Source organism: Plectropomus leopardus, chromosome 16 (genome assembly GCF_008729295.1).
Source record: "Plectropomus leopardus isolate mb chromosome 16, YSFRI_Pleo_2.0, whole genome shotgun sequence".
Taxonomy (NCBI): domain Eukaryota; kingdom Metazoa; phylum Chordata; class Actinopteri; order Perciformes; family Serranidae; genus Plectropomus; species Plectropomus leopardus.
Genome location: NC_056478.1, coordinates 21104821 through 21123530, shown reverse-complemented (window position 1 = coordinate 21123530; position 18710 = coordinate 21104821). Strand labels below are relative to the sequence as shown.

General features: G+C 38.0%; 2 protein-coding genes across 4 annotated transcripts in view; both read right to left on the bottom strand.

Annotated features, from left to right (window-relative positions):
• Window positions 1–526: 526 nt before the first annotated feature.
• On the bottom strand, window positions 527–11212 carry LOC121955709 (microtubule-associated protein RP/EB family member 3-like). Of its 3 annotated transcripts, none has more exons than XM_042503766.1 (9): window positions 11123–11212; window positions 7455–7521; window positions 6394–6521; window positions 6146–6291; window positions 4787–4946; window positions 4640–4681; window positions 2357–2493; window positions 1582–1731; window positions 527–872 (listed from the first exon to the last, which is right to left on the bottom strand). In XM_042503766.1, the coding sequence occupies exons 3-9, from the start codon at window positions 6512–6514 to the stop codon at window positions 804–806; spliced, it is 825 nt and encodes a 274-aa protein (XP_042359700.1). In that variant the 5' UTR covers window positions 6515–6521; window positions 7455–7521; window positions 11123–11212; the 3' UTR covers window positions 527–803. The 3 variants fall into 3 exon arrangements, with proteins under 3 accessions (XP_042359700.1, XP_042359701.1, XP_042359702.1); XM_042503767.1 differs by having other exon boundaries at window positions 6394–6518; XM_042503768.1 differs by lacking the exon at window positions 4640–4681.
• A 3668-nt stretch (window positions 11213–14880) lies between these two features.
• The window catches only part of LOC121955620 (dihydropyrimidinase-related protein 5-like), a 29864-nt gene continuing 26034 nt past the window's right edge, over window positions 14881–18710 (bottom strand). Inside the window, exons 7-14 of the mRNA XM_042503652.1 lie at window positions 18635–18679; window positions 18478–18553; window positions 18213–18369; window positions 17939–18080; window positions 17276–17418; window positions 16988–17195; window positions 15488–15665; window positions 14881–15390 (exon numbers count right to left, since the gene is read on the bottom strand). Of these exons, the coding sequence (XP_042359586.1) occupies window positions 15305–15390; window positions 15488–15665; window positions 16988–17195; window positions 17276–17418; window positions 17939–18080; window positions 18213–18369; window positions 18478–18553; window positions 18635–18679 (1035 nt within the window). The 3' untranslated portion in view covers window positions 14881–15304. The remainder of the gene's footprint in view (window positions 15391–15487; window positions 15666–16987; window positions 17196–17275; window positions 17419–17938; window positions 18081–18212; window positions 18370–18477; window positions 18554–18634; window positions 18680–18710) is intronic.

Below are 18710 nucleotides of genomic sequence, written 5' to 3'. Positions count from 1 at the left end.
CATAAATACATCGTGCTATTTCATACACAAGCTGTCAAAATGAGCAAACCCTGTCTGGTGGGTGATGAGTAAGAGCAGATGTTTTCACCTCGGGAATGATGACTTCTTTATGCATGTACATGTGAGCAGTTCAAAGTCTGTGATATGTCTGGGGGCTAAATGTACGTTCACGTGTCATCATATGCAGTATGGTCAAAAAAAATATGTACAGCCTTATCTGCTACTGTAAGGGGCTTAATTTATAATCTCACCATGTGAAATTTACAGCCAAAATATCCTTAAACTGGTCACATTTTGTGGAAAACACTGTGGTTTCATATATAAACTCTGCAGATAACCCTGATGCTTGTGTGCGTCTGTGTGGTCATCACCAATCAAAGTGCATGGTGAGAGAAAGTGACGTGCCTCTTAAAACAGATTGATAGCACTGTTGGCTCCAGGCTGTCAGTGCTGGATCCCTGTAATCTCTTTGCTATTAACCATAAACCATTCTAGCGGGCTAAACCAGCCCTGCAGTGCAGCTGTCCCCTCTGGTAACAGGTTAGAATACGTCGAGTGAGCCGAGCCAGGCTGCTGGGCCAGAGTCCAGACAGGTCTGGGTCAAGAGTCCTTTGCTAGTAAGAGTTTGGGAAGCAAGGCTGTGCAACAAAGTTGTCATGGATATGGACAGCCGAAAAATAGGATGGGAGAAGTAAGGGGAGTTGAAAAAAATAAAATGGGAAAAAGAGGGGTTATGATAATAATTATCAGGTAGGTTAAAGGGTGAGAGGTGGTGGAAGGATAGTGCAGAGAGGAAGAAGAGTTCAGAACTCCTCCTGGTCTCCCTGTGCCCCTTCCTCAATGTCCTCATCATCTGGTGGTGCGAATCCTTCCTGTAGAAGAAGGCTGAGGTCAGTGTACATCAGTGTACATTTTTGAGGATTTTAGCCTCTTAACCCTTTGAACCTGAACAAATTGACTTTTTTTTCCCAAAAACATGGGAGGAAGGCAATTCAAGAAAGAAGTTTGAGAAGAACTGCAAAAAATTAGAAAAAGTACACAAATTACCTGAAAATTAGTTAAAAAAAAAAAAAAAACAAAACACAAAAAACAAAACAAAAAGAAAGTTAAAAAACAAATAAAAAAGTCAAACAAGAGTTGGGAAAAGTGCTTAAAATATTATACCAATTCTGCAACATAATTTTAAATATGATAATGATAATTATAAATACAGTTTTTCCCTAGCTTTTATTTTACCCTAGCTTATCTAAAAATAATTTTCTAAATCTACTGATTTCTTGCAATTTGTGGAAAATATCTTACCAAGTTACCAAGTTGCCCATTTCCTTTTTCCCCATGTTTTAAAAAGAAAATTAAACAAATTTGTACAAACTTCAAAAGGTTTAAGTACTTGTGCAAGTATCTCTAACACTTTGAAATATATTCCAATGTATTTTCCAGCCCATGCTAATGATTAGGGGATGACAACAATGACAATGACATATATCTGATCTGTGCTGCTTTTATCTCATACAAGTGTTAAAGTGTAAAATCTTTCGTCCTGATGCACGTGCTCCGTGTGTGTGATTTGACTGTATTTACCTCTGTAGCGTACAGTACGTCCATGATTTTGCTGAGGACTGGGTTTTCATTTTCGTTTTCCTGGCAGATGAGTTCAATGTCTCTCAGCTTTCCGAAGTAGAAGTCCCTCTCCTTCTCCAGTCCGTCTACAGTCAGCTTCATGTCCAGCAGCTATGAGTGGAGAGAGGCTGGTCAAACTGCTTGTGGGTATAAGATAAATATATACCAAAAACAGATAAGAGGGTCTCTTTGAGGGTTAAGGGTTACTGTAGATACATACAAAATAAATGAGGAATAATAGAATAAATAACAATGGGCAGTCATCAAAAAAGCAACAAAGTTTTTTGAGGACAAGCAACAGCAGGTAAAAAGAGCATTTGGAAGGGCAAATGTTATGTAACAGCACCAAATGAAGTTTTAAAAGCCCTCTTTTTCTTGATAAGCGACTTAAAATAGTCAATTAATTGACTTAATATGATCAACAGTCTGTAACAATGTAAAAATATGACCACAGAGACCAGGCAAAGTGTTGTTATTTCCTTCTGACAGAGCAGTGCTGGGCTGAACTGGACCCATTTGGTATTCTCAACATGAGAGCTTGTGCCACAAACAGCTCTTAATATGAAACAAGTGCCACGATGCAATTTTGAGAAACTTCACGAACACTGAAAGGCACCATCAATGATGCAATGTAATGTGCTACCTGTGTAGGGAAGCTAGTACCTTGGTAGGGTGCTACAGAATGAAAGCACTGTTTTTAAAATGAAGTGGCTGGACAGATCACAGCGGTTGGTACCTGCTGGTTGAGCTCTATGAGCTCAGCGTCTCCTCCATTGCGGGTCAGGGGAGCAGACCTGCGGGCTGATGTTACGTTAATCTGCCTCTGGGGGGTGGGGACATTCTTCGGTGCTGTGGGAGATGTTCTCATGGGGCCTGGAAGACAAAAACACACACATCCTTTTATATCATCACTTGTTAGGATGGATGTATTTAGGCTGTGTTGTTTTCAGCCGTCTGTCAGTTGTCTGTGTGAGAAAACAGACTTTCAGAACAGACTGCTTCATTTTAACCAATGAGCTGTATACGCTGGGTTTGTAAAAGCTCAGGCTTTTTATTGCTTAAATGTGACCAAAAGTATCTTTATAAATTTTAGGTCTCTCTTATTTAGAACATGAATAAATATTTGACTGCAATTTATTTTATGCTTCTTAGTGAAGAGAAGCACCAAGGTTATCGCTGTTGTGCGGCTAATCTGTTGCTTTTGCTGCCAGTGGAGAAATAATCCTAAATCTTTCCCTAATCGAAACTGACTTAACTGACTTGTTAACCCTATAACCCCATTTGTATCGTATTTGATACAAGACTTTCTGTGACCTCCATCTCATCCACATAACATTACTTTCCTAAAAAACCTGTTTTATGCAATCTTGACCTCATTGTACAAAATGACCTGTTGTGACCTCTAGGATAATCACAGCCTCACGACACATTAAAATCACAAACTCGAGACCTTGGGCATTCAGAGAATGTAAGGCTTTCCTAATGATGTCTTCTGTGGGAAATATAAAGTCCATCTTTGCCCGAATAAGAACATATACTTGTTTTTTAGGGGTTTTTTTGCCTACTGCAGAACACTAAAAAGGTGGTAAAAGGGTTCCTGTTTGGGGAAAAATTACAAAAAAACAGTTAAAATGTTCCAATTGCAATGAAAAATGTAAGTGTTTGTTTCCAAACAAAAAAAGAGACAATTTGCGTGCTCAATTAATTACCATAAATGCCTAACATATCAAATATGATAAGAAATTATTTCCATATATGCAAATTGCTTTTTCAAAAGATTTTTTTATATTGATTTTTGACAAAATCTGGATATTATTTCAATGTTCAAGCTTTACAGGATTGAAAGCTTAAAGCTGAAAGTCCTAACCGTCAAAAAGCCCCATCTACAGATTTTCCTACTTTCGAAAAGTTTCATTGGCCCCAAAGAAAATAACTGTTTTTCACAAAGTACAAATAAAAAAACCCACACACACACACGCATGCACAAACACACACAAATTCATCCTGAGTAGGACAACTTTGCAGTGTTGTTTGAATTTATTACCTTAAGGAACAATTCTTGTGTCAAAACACATATTTCCCATCAGTGCTAGCAATGATTGTGTGGCGTTGTGTTTAACTGACTTTAACCGTGACAATGATTACTGTGCCCTAGCAGGCTGTTCTCACAAACGGTTCGTACATTTTCCTATGAAAAGTAATGCACCCAAATTCATTATATCCAATGCATTTTGTAAGGCTGCGATCACGTTAGCGATGCGCTGATGGGAGTAAACAAGGAAGCAGTCCTGAGCAGTCTTGTAAGGAGGCAGGTTAGGGTGGTGGATGAGTCAACACCTCCCTTGGAGACATCTTTTCAGAACTCAGTGAACTTTGAGTCCTTTTAAGGTATGTCCTCGCCATGTTTCTTTTCCTAAATCTAACCATAGTAACCTCTTTTGCCTAAACATGACCACTGTAACTGTGACCACGCCGTATCTAACTGTATGTTAAGGACATAATGTCATTCGTGGGGCGCCAATTCGTATGATATCATATGAACTGTTTGGCGTGCATTTTCATAGGATGTCATACAACCTGTTCTATAAGAATACGTTGTCCCAAGTAGAGAGCCTGCAGAGAGAACTTTTGCCTTAGAAAGTTGATTAAAGCTTATGTTGGACTTTTCCTTCCTTGTTTTTGCTCTTTTGCCACTTATTTCTATGCAGCAATTCCAAATTTCAATTGGCTGACTCTGATCAACATCTTGCAAGTAAAAGCAGGATATCTTGTGAAGTGTGCAAGACTGCTACTGGAGAGGCAATGTCCAGAAGACTTGTGATATTTTGTAAAACTATCAAAAATCTACATAATATAATCATTTTGTTGCCACATATAACTACAGAGATACAATCAGAGCCCCTAATACTGACCAAAACCAGCCAATCCATAAAGCAAGTAACTCACAGTTTGAAGAAGGTGAGAAACTCTGGAAACATTGTCAAGCACACAGACACATGCTCAATGCAGGGGATGTTACCTGGGCGAGAGCGTCTTTTGGGTTTGTGGAGAATGGGTTCACCTGGGTTAGAAGTTGGGGATGTGTTTGCATGAAGAGGTGAGAGCAATGAAATGAAGCCTCTGAATTCACACACAGCTGATGGTGACAACCGTGTGAGTTTTGTACCTGGGTTGGGCGGAGGCGGCGTTCCCTCCTGGCCCTGCCGTGACATCAGAGGGTCGTATTCTTTCCCGTCATAGTTAGCATCAAAAAACTTCTTAAACCACTGAAGGAACTCAAAGTTGTCCTGGAACTTCCCCTTCACCAGCCTCTCCACAGGGATGATCTAAGGGAGACAGACAGAGAAAGAGCGATGAGGGGTTGTTATTGTTAAGTTTATTTAAACAGCAGGTGAGATGACTCCTGCGTATGGATCTAAAGGAAATACAAATCTTTGAAATGCCAGAAAAACGCTGCATTCGTGACAGTTTGGGATTAAAGGGACACAAATCGACCAAAATCGGAGGATAACATGACAACTGATGATAGGAAGACCCTTTTCAACAAGGACTGCTTATACTTAGAGGGATTCCTTTAAGGGTTACTGGTATTTTTCAACCTGGAGTCTATTTACCCATGTTTTGTGTCTAAGTGCCTAATGGAGAAAACAATTTTTGAAATTTGGTTAACAAGGGTTCCACAAATTTTCAGAAATTTTCAAAACTTTTTCATGACTTTTCAAGGACCCAATTTTCTTCTTTCTCCCCACTTGCCCATCCCACCTGATATGTTCAAGGGCCATCAAAAATGTGAAAATCCAACAATAATTTCTGTTTTTAGTTTCAGTCTTCTAGATTTGGTGTCATTTTGGCAATTTTTAAAAGTAAAGACACCTTTCAAAAAATAAAAATAAAATAAAAAATCGCCCCAAATTTTGAGTTTTCTATAATAATCTAAAAAAAACCTAAAAATTTTTTTAATTACAAAAAAAGAAGAAAATATGCCTCCCAAACCCATTTTCTTAAAAACAAAACAAAACAGAAATTAGGAAAAAAAATGTCCAACATGTTTTAAGTTTTCTACAAAAATCGCTAAAAAACATTTAAAAAGAGTGAAGAAAAAAATCACTGCAGGTTTGGAAGACATGTTTTCCTTAAAGAATGGTGGTAAAATAAATACAAAATACAGCTATTTATGTCCCTCTACTAAAGCCAAAAGTGCTCAAAAAAATATCTGACATGCTAAGTGAGCATACATGAAGGGAAAGATGAAATGCTGGAAAAAAATGAAGAAAGGTATGTAATGAAAAAATGAACAAAAACATAACATAAACAAAATCCTGTCACACTTCAATGCATAATAAAGCTACAGAAAATAAATTTACTGTTATGTTCCATTAATGTAAGTTAATTCATTACACACAAGACATTTCCATTACGTATTTTAACAACTCAGGAGGACCCATGAGGATAATTTGTTTAATCAAATCTAGTCTGAACGTTTATGAATGGGTATGAGTGTGTGTGTGCGTGTGTGTGTTCTCACCTTGTCCACATTCATTCTCTTGAATGAAGCCTGTAAGACCTTGAAATTGTGGATGTATTCATGTTCCAGTTTAGCATTGAACTTGACTTTCTTCATTAATATGCACCCTGGAAACAGCATGTCCATGAACTGACAGTAAGCAGCACCTACGAAAAAAAATCACAATTATTTTTAGAGCTTGATATACATTTTGAATTAAGTTAAAAGCATGACAATAAATAAATAGATCATTTAAAATGTGTGTTTACCCGAGCAGAGCTGCTCGATCTTTGTGTGAGTGAGTTGCAGAGAGTCGTTGACCCATGCCAACATGTCATGGCGACTCAGGTTCTCTATGGTCATAGAGGTGGAGTAGACATTCACTGCCATCCTCCTGCTTTACACACACACGCACACACACACACACACACACACACACGCACGCGCACAAACATATTAGATGCAACAGCTGAACAACTGATTTCTTAAGACTGATAAATAATAAGAGCCTACACTTTGATTAATGTGTGCAACTATAACTTAAGATAAAAAAGCATAGTCACAAATTACAACTACACTTCAACATATATAAACCAGGATATATGTACATAAAGTTTGACATGGGTATTGAAAAATAAGTTACATTTGTAAGTCAAAACAAAAATTTTTGAATGACAGTTGATGCTTTACAATATAATATTTGATCATTCTTTGATCTTTCAAAATGTTTTTGTCATATCAGAATCCATCTTAGTTGTAGCTTTACTATAGAGTAATTCATAATTCAGGATGGCAACGCAGTCTAAAAGGCTGGCCCTGTGTGTGGGCCACAGTCTCCCTTGGAGGCATGGGTTCAAATTAGACTTTTGACATTAACTTTTCCACATTTCCCCACAGGGGACTGATAAAGCCTTATCCTATCCTAAAAAGCGAGTAACTTACTCTTTCTTAAAAATCAGAATTTCTGCATTAGACAAAAGACTGCCTGAAGGAAAGACGTTTTTAACTGTGTTAAGTCATTACACTTAATCTGTGGCAATCATGACATCAATCACTTCCCAAATAAAGATAAAACAGTAACAAAGAAAACATGGTAAAATGTGACGGGTTATTTAAAAAAAAAAAAAAACTCTGATTACATTAAACTTCTCTGTTCAAAGAAATAAATATAAAGAAATAAATATACTTCATCTTCATAATTCTTATTATCTTGCAAATGAAAGACACTTAAGAAGCTGCGTAAATAAGGTATCCTGTGTAAGTGTTTGAATCGTTTGCTTGACTGCTTCATGGCCAGGCCAATATATAAAAACAGACACACTTTACTCACCTTCGCTGCGTGTATGTTGGTGTGAACTGTTCAAATCAGGTTGTGGTGGACCACCTTACAGAAAGACCTGTAGGCACAAACAAGTATTTATGTGAGCTAGCACTGCATTGCAAAGATTCTCATTCTTCATAAATATTTTACTGGCAATTTTTAAAACCTGAATTTTGATATTCTCTAGCTCTTTTGAAATCTGAGCACATTGGCTTGATTGGCTTGAAAAAAAAAAATTAAAAAAACATGGGAAGAATGGCAATGAGCAACAGAAGAAAGGTCCCAAAAATTAGCAAGTTGGTAAAAAAAAATAAAGAAAAGGAAATTACCCAGAAAAGGGGCATAAAAATGTATACTAATTTTGTAACATATTTCAATTATAGATATAGTTTTTCCCTAGCCTTTTTTCCATAGATATTTTTTGACTATTTTTTTCCAAATCTACTAATTTCTTGCTAATTGTGGAACACTTCTTACCAAGTTGCTCATTGCTTTTTCCCGCGATGTTCTTGGGGAAAAAAAACACCAATTTACTCAGGTTACAAAGGGTTAAATAACTGTGAAAGCTTCCTAACTTCCTCTGCACCTGCATTTCTATCAAATGGTCAGAAAAGTTTTGTGTTCAAGAGCTCCTCCACATGGTCACAAAGAGACACATCACAGATAAAGTAGCAGTCACTAGTTCACTCACTGGGTCACTAATCTCTGCCTCAGTTAATCCTTTTAGCTCAGGTCGATCATGTTGAAACTCATCATGGTGCACAGAGGCAGCTGAGATCACCAGCAAGACAATCCAGCAACACAGCTACGATTCATCACACTGGCAGCTTCAGATAAGGAAAGATCCAACAATAGCAAGGCATTTCCTGTAAACTCACTGCATTCAAATTAACACTGTACGCCGGGCAGAGCCCGCTGATTTGGTTGTGGTCGGTGAACCTGCCGGTAATGCTGCTGTGTCCTTTGAGCCCAGAAATCTACTTTCACAAATGTGCAGGTCTGAAATTACAAAGTGCACACTAAAGGTCTGTTACATTTATTTAAAAGTTTATATTGCTCCCCAATAAAACCAAAATTAAACAAACTGCACACATGAGTACACACAACTATTCAATCACTAAGACCTCTTTAGATAAGTAAAAGACAAACAGGCCATCGAGTGTAAATTAACGCAGTGACGGCAGCGCTACAACCAAGAGCTACTAGCTGTTAATACTTTGAAACCTGAAAATACACTGGTTTTCTTGTGCCGCATTGAGACGCTTTTTACAAGCTATTTGACCCTTTGAAAGCTCAGCAAATTTATTTGATTTGGCAACTTTTAGGATTTTTTCTCGTCACATTCTTGTCTTTTCTTTGTTGCTTTGTTTTTTTTTAACTTCTCTGCGTTTTCTTATTTTCAGGTCATTTTCTCGTACCCTTTAAATAATAACCGGCTAATTTGTTTACCTGCTTAGTGTGTCAGAGATTTATAAGAAGAACCATGAATGGATCTGAATGTAAAAGAGTAACTCTAAACCTGGACTATCCAAAGTGACAGATCCTGTTTCCAAAACCATTCTGCAGATCCTCCACGCACGACTCCACTTTTTTTCCTCCTTTTTTTTTGCATCTGACTCTTTACTGTAGTACAAATTCTAAATAACAAAAATTCCATAAAGCTTTCTCTCCTCCAAATTAGGGGCTAATATCAACCGTTGCATATGGCTTGAAACTGTCAGTGCTGATTATTTGGTTAATTCAAATCCATTTAAAGGGATCTGTACTTAGTCCAGTCTAAAATTATGAATTTGATTAAGGTTTTTCTAGAAACCCATGCCCGCATTTGGAGCGTAACTGGACATTGTTTTTCCTCTTTTAAAGGTGTGTAACACTTTTAGGCTGTTTTTGTTGTTTGAAGAGTACTTATTATTGTAACCAGGGCTAAAAAAAATCTATAACCCAAATATATATTTAATATTGATAATCAAATAAATTAACTGCTGAATTAAATTTAACATTAAAAAAATGGCAATCTGTCTTCAATTTCAGCTTCTCAGATGTGAATGTTAACAAGTTTTCTCAGACTTCTGTGATATTAAACTGAGTATTTTGACATATTACCAACAAATGAATGGATCAGTGAGATAATAGACTGATTAATCAATACTTAATAAAATAACAACTAGTTGCTAACTGTAAATGAGGTCAAAATAAAATTTTGTGACCCTATCTAAATTCTATAGTCACCATTTTGGTAACAGTTACTATCAAAAGAAAGTATGCACCATTGCTTGTTATGCATATATAGAAAGTTCCCACATCAGCTGGCCACATTGTTTGTCTTCATTTATGAATATGATAGTTTCCAAGCACAAAAAAGTTTAAACAGTCATAAAGAGCTCTGTTTTCAGTATGAAGCCATAAAAATAAATTATGTAAGATATGCCAGAACTGTATTTATCCCGAGGGAAATGCTGTGCAGCGGTTCAAAAAACAAGTTGGCAAAAATGCAAATATAATAAGTTTACATATGAAGATATCAAAAACAGATATCCAGAATCTAACGAATGCAAATGTGCAATGCAAAAAAAAGAAACGAATTTTAACCCTTTCAAATCTGAGCAAATTGGCTTGATTTCTTTTCTTTTTTTAAGACAACAAGCACCCAAAAATAGCCCAAAATTAGCAAAAAAAAACAATAGTATAGAGTATACAAAAATTACCTGAAAATAAAAAAGACAAAAGTCAAAACACAACACAAAACACAAACACGAAAAAGTAAAATAAAAGTAAATAAAAGTTAAAAAAAAAAAAAAAAAAAAGACATGAAAAAAGTGCTCTAAAAATATAATTGTCTCGCGCAATTTTATATATGTAATATTGGTAATTACAAATATTGTTTTCCCTATTTTTTTTCCCTCATTGCATTTAGATACACTATCAAATCTCAAGCACAAGTAAGTGTACACTACGCAAATCTGACCGGGGCAGCATCAGTGAGATGAAACCCATGCAGTTGTTTTTTGTTTTTGTTTTTAAGTGAGTCTCCTTTCCTTTGTTGGTTATAGGAAACCAATCAGTTAATCTTATCAAACATGATTTATTACCCAATAAAGGGAATTTGACCACTGGTAAATACCCTCAGATTTACAGCTATTGTGCAATATTACGGGTTTTTTTCTCATATTCAGCAGATATAATAAGGTCTCGCCGTTCTAAAAGTAGGTTACAACACAAGTAAATAATATAAGTAATGTTTGTGAATGACTTCAGAGCCCGGTACCGGTCGGTTTCACTGGTAAAGCGGAGTGTTTTGACAGTTGTCGCAACAGCGGCGGTCTGCCCCTGTGTGACTGCACTGTAACGCTGCTAGCTGCTAGCTAACTGCTAACGTCTGGTTGCGACTGTCTGGTTGTTGTTGAATTTAGAGACTTTCTATCTCATTTCATTTCACCGCAGAGACATTAGCAAACTCAAAATACACCAAAGTGTACGCGAAGCGAGACTTTTTGTTGCAGCCTAACGCCCCCCTCCCCTGAAGGCCTTTTCGATGGCACACACGCACATCAGAATAACTGTCTGCTGCGGGACCACACAACTATTAATGTGAGACGTAAATGAAAGAAGCCGCCAAATAAACGGGTTTTAAACGTAAATAAGGATGTTTTAAATTAAGATGAGTAATTATTACTCACTGAGGTGCGACAGCGTCCCTCTCACAGCCGTCCCGTTGTCTCTCTGTGATGGGCTTTTCCGTTGCTATAACCCCGACTGTTGCCTCAGCAAACTGCGCGAGACTGCTCTCCCAACTAAGCCGCTGGTGCAGTGCGCATGCGCAAAACAGTTGCAGGATTTTCCTATTGTTTTTAGCGAAACTGGTGTACCCGTGAGTGGCTGGTGTTCAGATCTTTTACTTAAGCAAAATATTAAAAAATACTTTACTTAAGTAAAGTGTCATTACAAGTTTAATCCGGAATCCTAATGATTATTATCAGCTAAATTTATTTAAAGTTAGTGGGGGAAAGAAAGTACAGTACTTTTCCTTTAGTTGAGTATTTCTATTTAATGCTACCTTTTTCATTTTTTGGTCACAATTTAATTTTGTTTTCAATATGTCAAGTTACATTGCTTGAAATTTGTAATATTGTCACTGGTACACTGCACTTTCATTCATATGTTGCATTTGCACTTTACATCTTCCCTTATTTACATTTTCAATGTACCTTATACTCTACTACATTTTAGAGAGAAATGCAAATGGTTGATTCACTTTGGAATGTTTTTCTATATTTTCATATGTATTTTATTTCCTTTCTATTTCTGTTTTATGTCCCTTTTTCTTTTTTTTTTATTTTGCTGATAATATCTTGTCTTATTATCTATGGACCTCTCTATGAGCTGAGTCCTTTATAACGTTTTGAATTGTATTGAATTGAAAATTGTACTTTTTTTAAACTCATATGTTTACCTTAGAGTTGGGGTTACATGTTGCTAAGACTTTTAAAACTAAAAATGCACACAATTTATAAATTATGATACCGTGCTAGAGATTTAAAATTCCAACAGTACATAAAGTAGTTAACACCTACTCCCCCACTGGAAGTTACTTTAAAATCTTGCCCACATTGTACTTTTAAGGTTCAAGTACATTTTGCTGTTAATACTTTTGTTCTAATACTTGTAACATTAAGTATTTCATGTAGGACTTTTACCTGTAACAGCACACTTCTACAGAACAGTTCTGCAATTTTTACCTATGTAAAAGAATGTTTTTTAGAAACACAAAACTTAATTGTTTTTATCTGTGGCATGAAATAAAGGATTTTTTTTTCATTTTCTAGTCAGTAATTTTTATTTTCATGCAATCTGTATCATTTTCATTGCTTGTAATCTGTAATAGATATGCTGCACTTTCATTTATGTGTTGCAGATGGTCTCTGCATTTTTACTGTACTGTATTTCCCTTGTTCTTTCATCATAGTCTCTCTTTTTTATTCTAGTATACATATAATAGTATGTATACATGCATTTATACAGAGCAGCTCTGGCACAAAATCTTCCCTCTGGGTTTGTTCTATATTATTTCATTTTATTTTTGTGTGTTTTTTGGATCTGTTAATCTGTTAATTAATCATCGACTTAATCTAAGATTCTGTGCATATAATTTTGGTAAACATATTGGCAGAAATTGAATATAATATTTTATATTTTCATTGGTTTATAATCATGTGAAAATAAGAATCATGTTACCTTAGAAAGAGCCATTTGAATGTTATTTCTTCAGTAGCCAAGAAAAGGATACACACTGGCTCTACATCGGGCCAGTCATGTTTTTGTGTCAGCCACCATACTTCTCCTACACGTTGCCGCATGGGAGAAGTTCAGTCTTACCGCTGAATGTCACTACACAGAAGACTTTTGATCTTTTGCCAAATTGTATGTTTGTTTTACATTATACCTCTTTGACCACAAATCTTTGGGCAATTTTAGTATCAAGAAGTAACACAGATGTATTATTTTTCTAACTTTATTCTTTTGCAGTTATTTGTGGTAAGAAACAAGCAGCCACTTACAGATTCAACAGGTTCACTGTCCAACACAACAAGAATCTACAAACACACACAGCCACTGACCAGTCACAGTGCCTTCAAAACAACAAAACCATCCAACAATAAAATAATGTCGTTGTTGTTGTTGGTAATAGTAAAAAAACAGCACCAGTTTTTGTGAGCCTGTGGGGAGCGTTGACTCCTCCGCCTCTGTGTGGTGCTCTTCATGCATGGGTGAGGGTGTGGCATGGGTGATTTCACATTGGCACATTTATTCTTGGACTAAAAAAACAAAACAAACATCCTAAATATATAGTTCACAGACAAGAGGACGTGGTCATGTATAAATATAATACTGATAGGCAGGAATGAGACATCATCAGGAGGTGAGAGGGTCGGTGGGTTTTTTTTTGAGCCTGTGCAGCTCAATCTTCCTGCTCTGTGGAGACACACTGCTCTAATGACAATCCCTTCTTATCTTCCCACAAACAGGAAGTTCACTTTAAAAACACAGTCCATGGGATACTACTGAGACGCATCGACATGACAGAGTCTTCTTTCAGTTACTTTCTGGGTCCCGTCTGCACAATCTGGGCCTCATTTATCAGCTGTGCATATGGACAATTTTGTACATGAAATGTGCAAACGCACATTTCCACGCAGTGAATCCGACTAATTTGATTCTTCTTGTGCTTGATCATATGCAAGCATTTAAAACTACTACTGCTCATGAGTGTGTAACAAGCCCAAAGTGTTAGACAAGTGTAATCACAGATAAATTACTTGCCTGGACATTATTTAGAGGGGATTATCCAATCTTTTCAGATGAGTTTCATTAAAATCTAACAACGTTCTTGCTCTTGAAAGAAAGTCTTTTATGGACGTATCTCGTATCACATGTAAAGTGCCAAATAAAACCATCTGGTTTTGCCAAACACCCTTTTCGAACACAGATTCTTTTCACTGGCTAGCTGTGTATTTTGTCTGGTTTGGTTTAGTGTAGGAGGGGCAGCATGTGATGAGTTATCAGAACTTCACTGCTGGAAACTGGTAAAGTTGTGGGCTTTAAAAACAAATTAAAGAGCTGGAAGATGCTCAAAGGGCTGTTACTGATGGTAATGCACATTTTCATTAGTTAAAAGAGCTACTTTTGATTGAATAAAATTACTGTTTTTTTACGCTCAGATTTAGTTTCCTTTCATGCACATGTTGTTAAATGAGACCCCTGGTGTTTACAAAGTGCTCTCTCCTGTGAACAAGAAGTCACTGCATTCAACTTTATTAATGTAAATCATGTCAATTCTTACGTTCTGTAATATCAGCAGCATTATTTCAAAGTTTTTTCTTCTTGTTATCCCAACTTTGATCCCTAAATCACATACTCTTTACCTCCCCCTTTAAGACATTGACTTCTCTTCAGTCTTTTAGCACTTTGCAAGGTCGATAGACACCATGTTTCCATGACTGACTGCATTAAGCTGTTGTGTGATTATTACTGGGACCAGTAATATTCCCACAGGTTATATGTGTAACTCAGTCTATAGACCCTGCTACATTGCAGGTGAGGCAGGATGTTTTTTTGGGATATGCGAGTGTTGTTTCAGGCAGTGAAAACATAAGGATGGATAGGGTCGAGTCCAACTCTATTTCAAGAGCTGTAAAATCACACAGTGTTTGAAGCAGTTGGATTTCATCACCACACAGTATAGTTCACCCATTGGAAATAAAAACACTGTCGGAGGAACCCATGGTGCAGCAGGAAGCCGAGCGCAGTGGGCGTTTAATCACAAACATAATCCACACACATCTTCATGAGTCTAAAGCTATGGTGTCTACAGTGTGCTGTATGTTCGTGTGTGTGTGACGGGGGTATAATAGATAATTCACTGAATCCATTTTCACTATTTTTAAATAATTCAGTCGACATCACTTCAGTTCAAACCTTAAAAAACTGTACTGGTTTTGATCTTTCACAGTTTGTTTAGTTTCTTCGCGGGATACGAGCAGGGTGAGAATGAGCAGACTTTGTCAATGTTAGTATGATCAGCTTGAATTTGGAAAAACATTTGAAATTCATAGATAGCCCTTGACTCTCATGTAATTAATCAGGTCAGTCGCTCCAATTAAGACACAAATTAGATTTTGTAAAAGTCACTTTGGCAGGTCACCGATCATCAGTTTAAGTCTTCACCAATCACAGACGAGTGCTTCAATTTATTTTCCTCTCTTAACTTTAATCCTGTGATTGAAAATCAGTGCAGTTTTCCTGGTTGTTCAGAATATTACAAAACAAGGAGACTCGGACGGGTGAAGCTCCAGCAGCAGCGATTACCAGATACCACTGGAACGACCGCCGGGAGGGGCCAGGATCCGGGCTGAGGACCTCTTCGGGATGTGGTCATCAACCTGAGACCCTGAGAGAACAATTTAACAACACAAAGTTCATCAAAACTACAGTCATGAAGGTTCTTACCATATAACAACAGTGTTATAAGTTTTATTCAAGCTTACCCGAGAGGCTAAAGGAGGACTCATGGAGGTCTCGCACTCCCTGGTGCACCCGAGCACAAACTTTGTTGGCCGCATCTCCGTCTATGGGGCCCAATCCGAGCTCCTTCTTCATAGTGTTTACCACCTTGGCCACGTCACCAGAGTAGGGATCCCTGTCAACCCCTTTATAAGCCTGAGTCTGGAACAGAGAGGGAGGGGGTGAAAGGTGAAGAGTAAATACACTCAAAGATAAAGGCTGGATTTGTAAACATTTTAATGACATTTTAATGTCATTATTTGGAACTGTGATTAACTTTTCGGAGTTGTAGGATAGGGATGAGTGCACAAACTTGTCATCAGTAGCTCAGTTAGTAGAAAGAGGCTATGTCTTTGCCGCAGCGGCCGTGGGTTCGATTCCTGCATGCGTGACTGCCCCTCTCTCTTCCCCTTTCACACTTAGTCTGTCCTATCAATTAAAGACCCCCCCAAAAAATCTAAAAAAACCCCCACAAAAAACAACCAAAGTGCTGATAGAACATGGCCAGGCATCAGGGAGAGGAAAACTTCAAAATCTATTAAGTATTTATAAATGTAGAAAAAACAAACACAAGAATCATATTAAAAGTTCCAAAAATATAAGGGAAACTCATCTCTAATGCAATATTAAAAGGAAGTGGTCTGCTCCGAGTTCATTTAATCGCTTGCTTCACACAAGTTTCCTGCAGATCTTGTGTTCACTCTTCAGATTTGTGTAGTTTATCAGTTGTTCTGTCCTGTTATTGCTATGCACTAAATATTATATAAAGTATCCATAAAATGTCAATTAGTCATCAGTTTACTTAATGACAAAAAAAGAGTTCCTTAGGGAAAAGGGCTTGGAACTACTAAAGCTCAAAGTTACCAGTTTTTCATAGATTGTAACCAAAATACATCCATATCTTTTAAAGGAGCAGACCAGTTTCAGCTGACCCAGATATTCTGTGCATGTGCTCTCAGATGTTGTTTCTCTGTTGCAAGACATTTAATTAAATTTGGAAGTCTATCAGTGAGTACAGCTCAGAAAAAGTTAAACACAGTGCAGCATGTAGAATTTGAATTTCAAGATTATAAACCGTGATGAATTCTTTATGAGTGCCAAGCTCTTAGTATTAAAACATGTGATGAGACTCATCTGTACTTCAGGGAGATATAAATAACTTGATAAAACCATGGCGTAAAGCATCCAGTGTAGCTGAAACAGAGCAAAGGCCCTGCAGAGGCTGGATGAAGGAAGCTTCAGCAGACAGCAGCAGCAGCAGCAGAAAAACCGTGTTAGTGCACAGAGCAAGCAGGAGCATTAAATCCTTTTTACAGACTGTCAAATCAGTGCAGCGAGACACAGTATGATGGGTGTGTTAGCAGTAGTCTGGCTGTCAGCTGACACAGCAGAGCACAACATGAGCCCTGCTGTCAGAGCTACTTAACTTTCGGAGAGACTTCTTGTCTTTATAAAGTGATCAAAATGAGTGGATGTGAACACACCTTTTCTCTCTGTACCATCTTCTTGTAGAGGTAGTCAGGGAAGGTGCGCTGAGGGTAGAACTTTCCGGATCCCTCGGCACACATGAACACACCGTTCTCACACACCAAACGTCCCCGGCTGATGGTGACCAAGGGAACACCGTGGCAGCGCATCCCCTCATACAGATTGAAGTCTCCGCCCTGCACCTGAGTGCTCACAGAGATCTGCCTGCACAGACAGGAGATCCATCAGTACCGGGGTGTTTATCCTGCACTACATCAAGCAACAATAACACGTCCACCGCGTACCTTGTTGCATCCGGGTCCCAGACCACCACATCAGCGTCAGCCCCGGGGATGATGCGCCCCTTGCGTGGGTACAGGTTGTAGATCTTTGCAGCGTTAGAGCTCGTCACTGCCACAAAACGATTCTCATCCATTTTTCCCGTAACCTGCAGGTATTCATGGAAAAACACAAATACAACATTTTGATTATGTTACAAAGTATAATTTTAATCTGTGATTTTCTTTGTTAATGTCAGAAGATCCTTTATTTACTTTAGTTTTAGTTCGTCATACCACTGTATACTTTTGTGGTGCTTAGAGTTTACTCCTTCAGGTTGTTTTAAGACTAATACAACTACATTACAACAACATTATTGCTGAGTCGCTGGCAAAGTGCAGTGGACTTGTGATTGTCCGCTACTAGCCACAAAAAATATATATACTTTTGATCAGTGTCTGAGCCCCATTTTATCATCACATTTCACCGCTCCAATGCAGCCCTGCGTGCACTGCAATGCACATGAAGCTAACACAGCATCAGCTAGCTGAGCTAAGCAACACGCCAGAAGCAAAAGCATGTGACTGGGTGATGTCACCAGCTTCCACTGAAACACTGAAATCCACAAAAGTTACTTTCAGGTTTGTTTGTATCTCTCTGTGTGTGTGTGTGTGTGTGTGTGCACTTACCACTCCCCTCTCCCAAATGACACTCATCCTGTCCTGCACTCCAGCCACTCCATGAGGGATCTTTGTGAAGTCCTCCTTGCCCAAAGCTCTCTGCTTGATGTTGAATGGACGGTGCTCTGAAGCCACGACGCTCAGAGTGTCACTGGGAAAAAAAAAGAATATGCATGTTGCAAATGTAAATCATCCCTAATCATTGACCTCTTGTATGATGAGATATCTTCGATGTCAGTGCTATGTTTTTTTGGGTACATTAATCTCTGTACTGAGCACATACCTGCCCAGCAGGCCCATAAGGTAGCTGGGTGTGTTGGGGTCGAGGCGGAGAGGAGGGACGATGACGTGGGCGGCAGCGTGAGCCCAGTCTTGGTGGTAATACTGCATCCCATTCAGCACTGCGTGAGCTACTGTGGTCTCTGCGTGGACCACCTTACCTGCATAGACAGTGCAGAAAGAAAAATGATTTGTTACAAGAGAATTGTCAGCTTTATATAATCCCTGCTGTCACAGTCTTCATGTAAGTATTTTTGAATTTAGCTCACCTTGCATCTTAGCAGCAGCAATCATGTCTCCAGCAGACATACTGGACACATTCACCAGGTAGATCGGGCAGTGAGCCTGCAATCACAAGTTAATTCATTCATTTAGTCAGTGAAATACACCTGCTCACAGACAGGATATTATTGGTTTTGTGTTTACCCTGTTGGCGATGGTGACAGCTCTGTGAGTAGCCTCAGACTCCAGCTGTAGAAAATAAGACAAAGAACCTAAATAA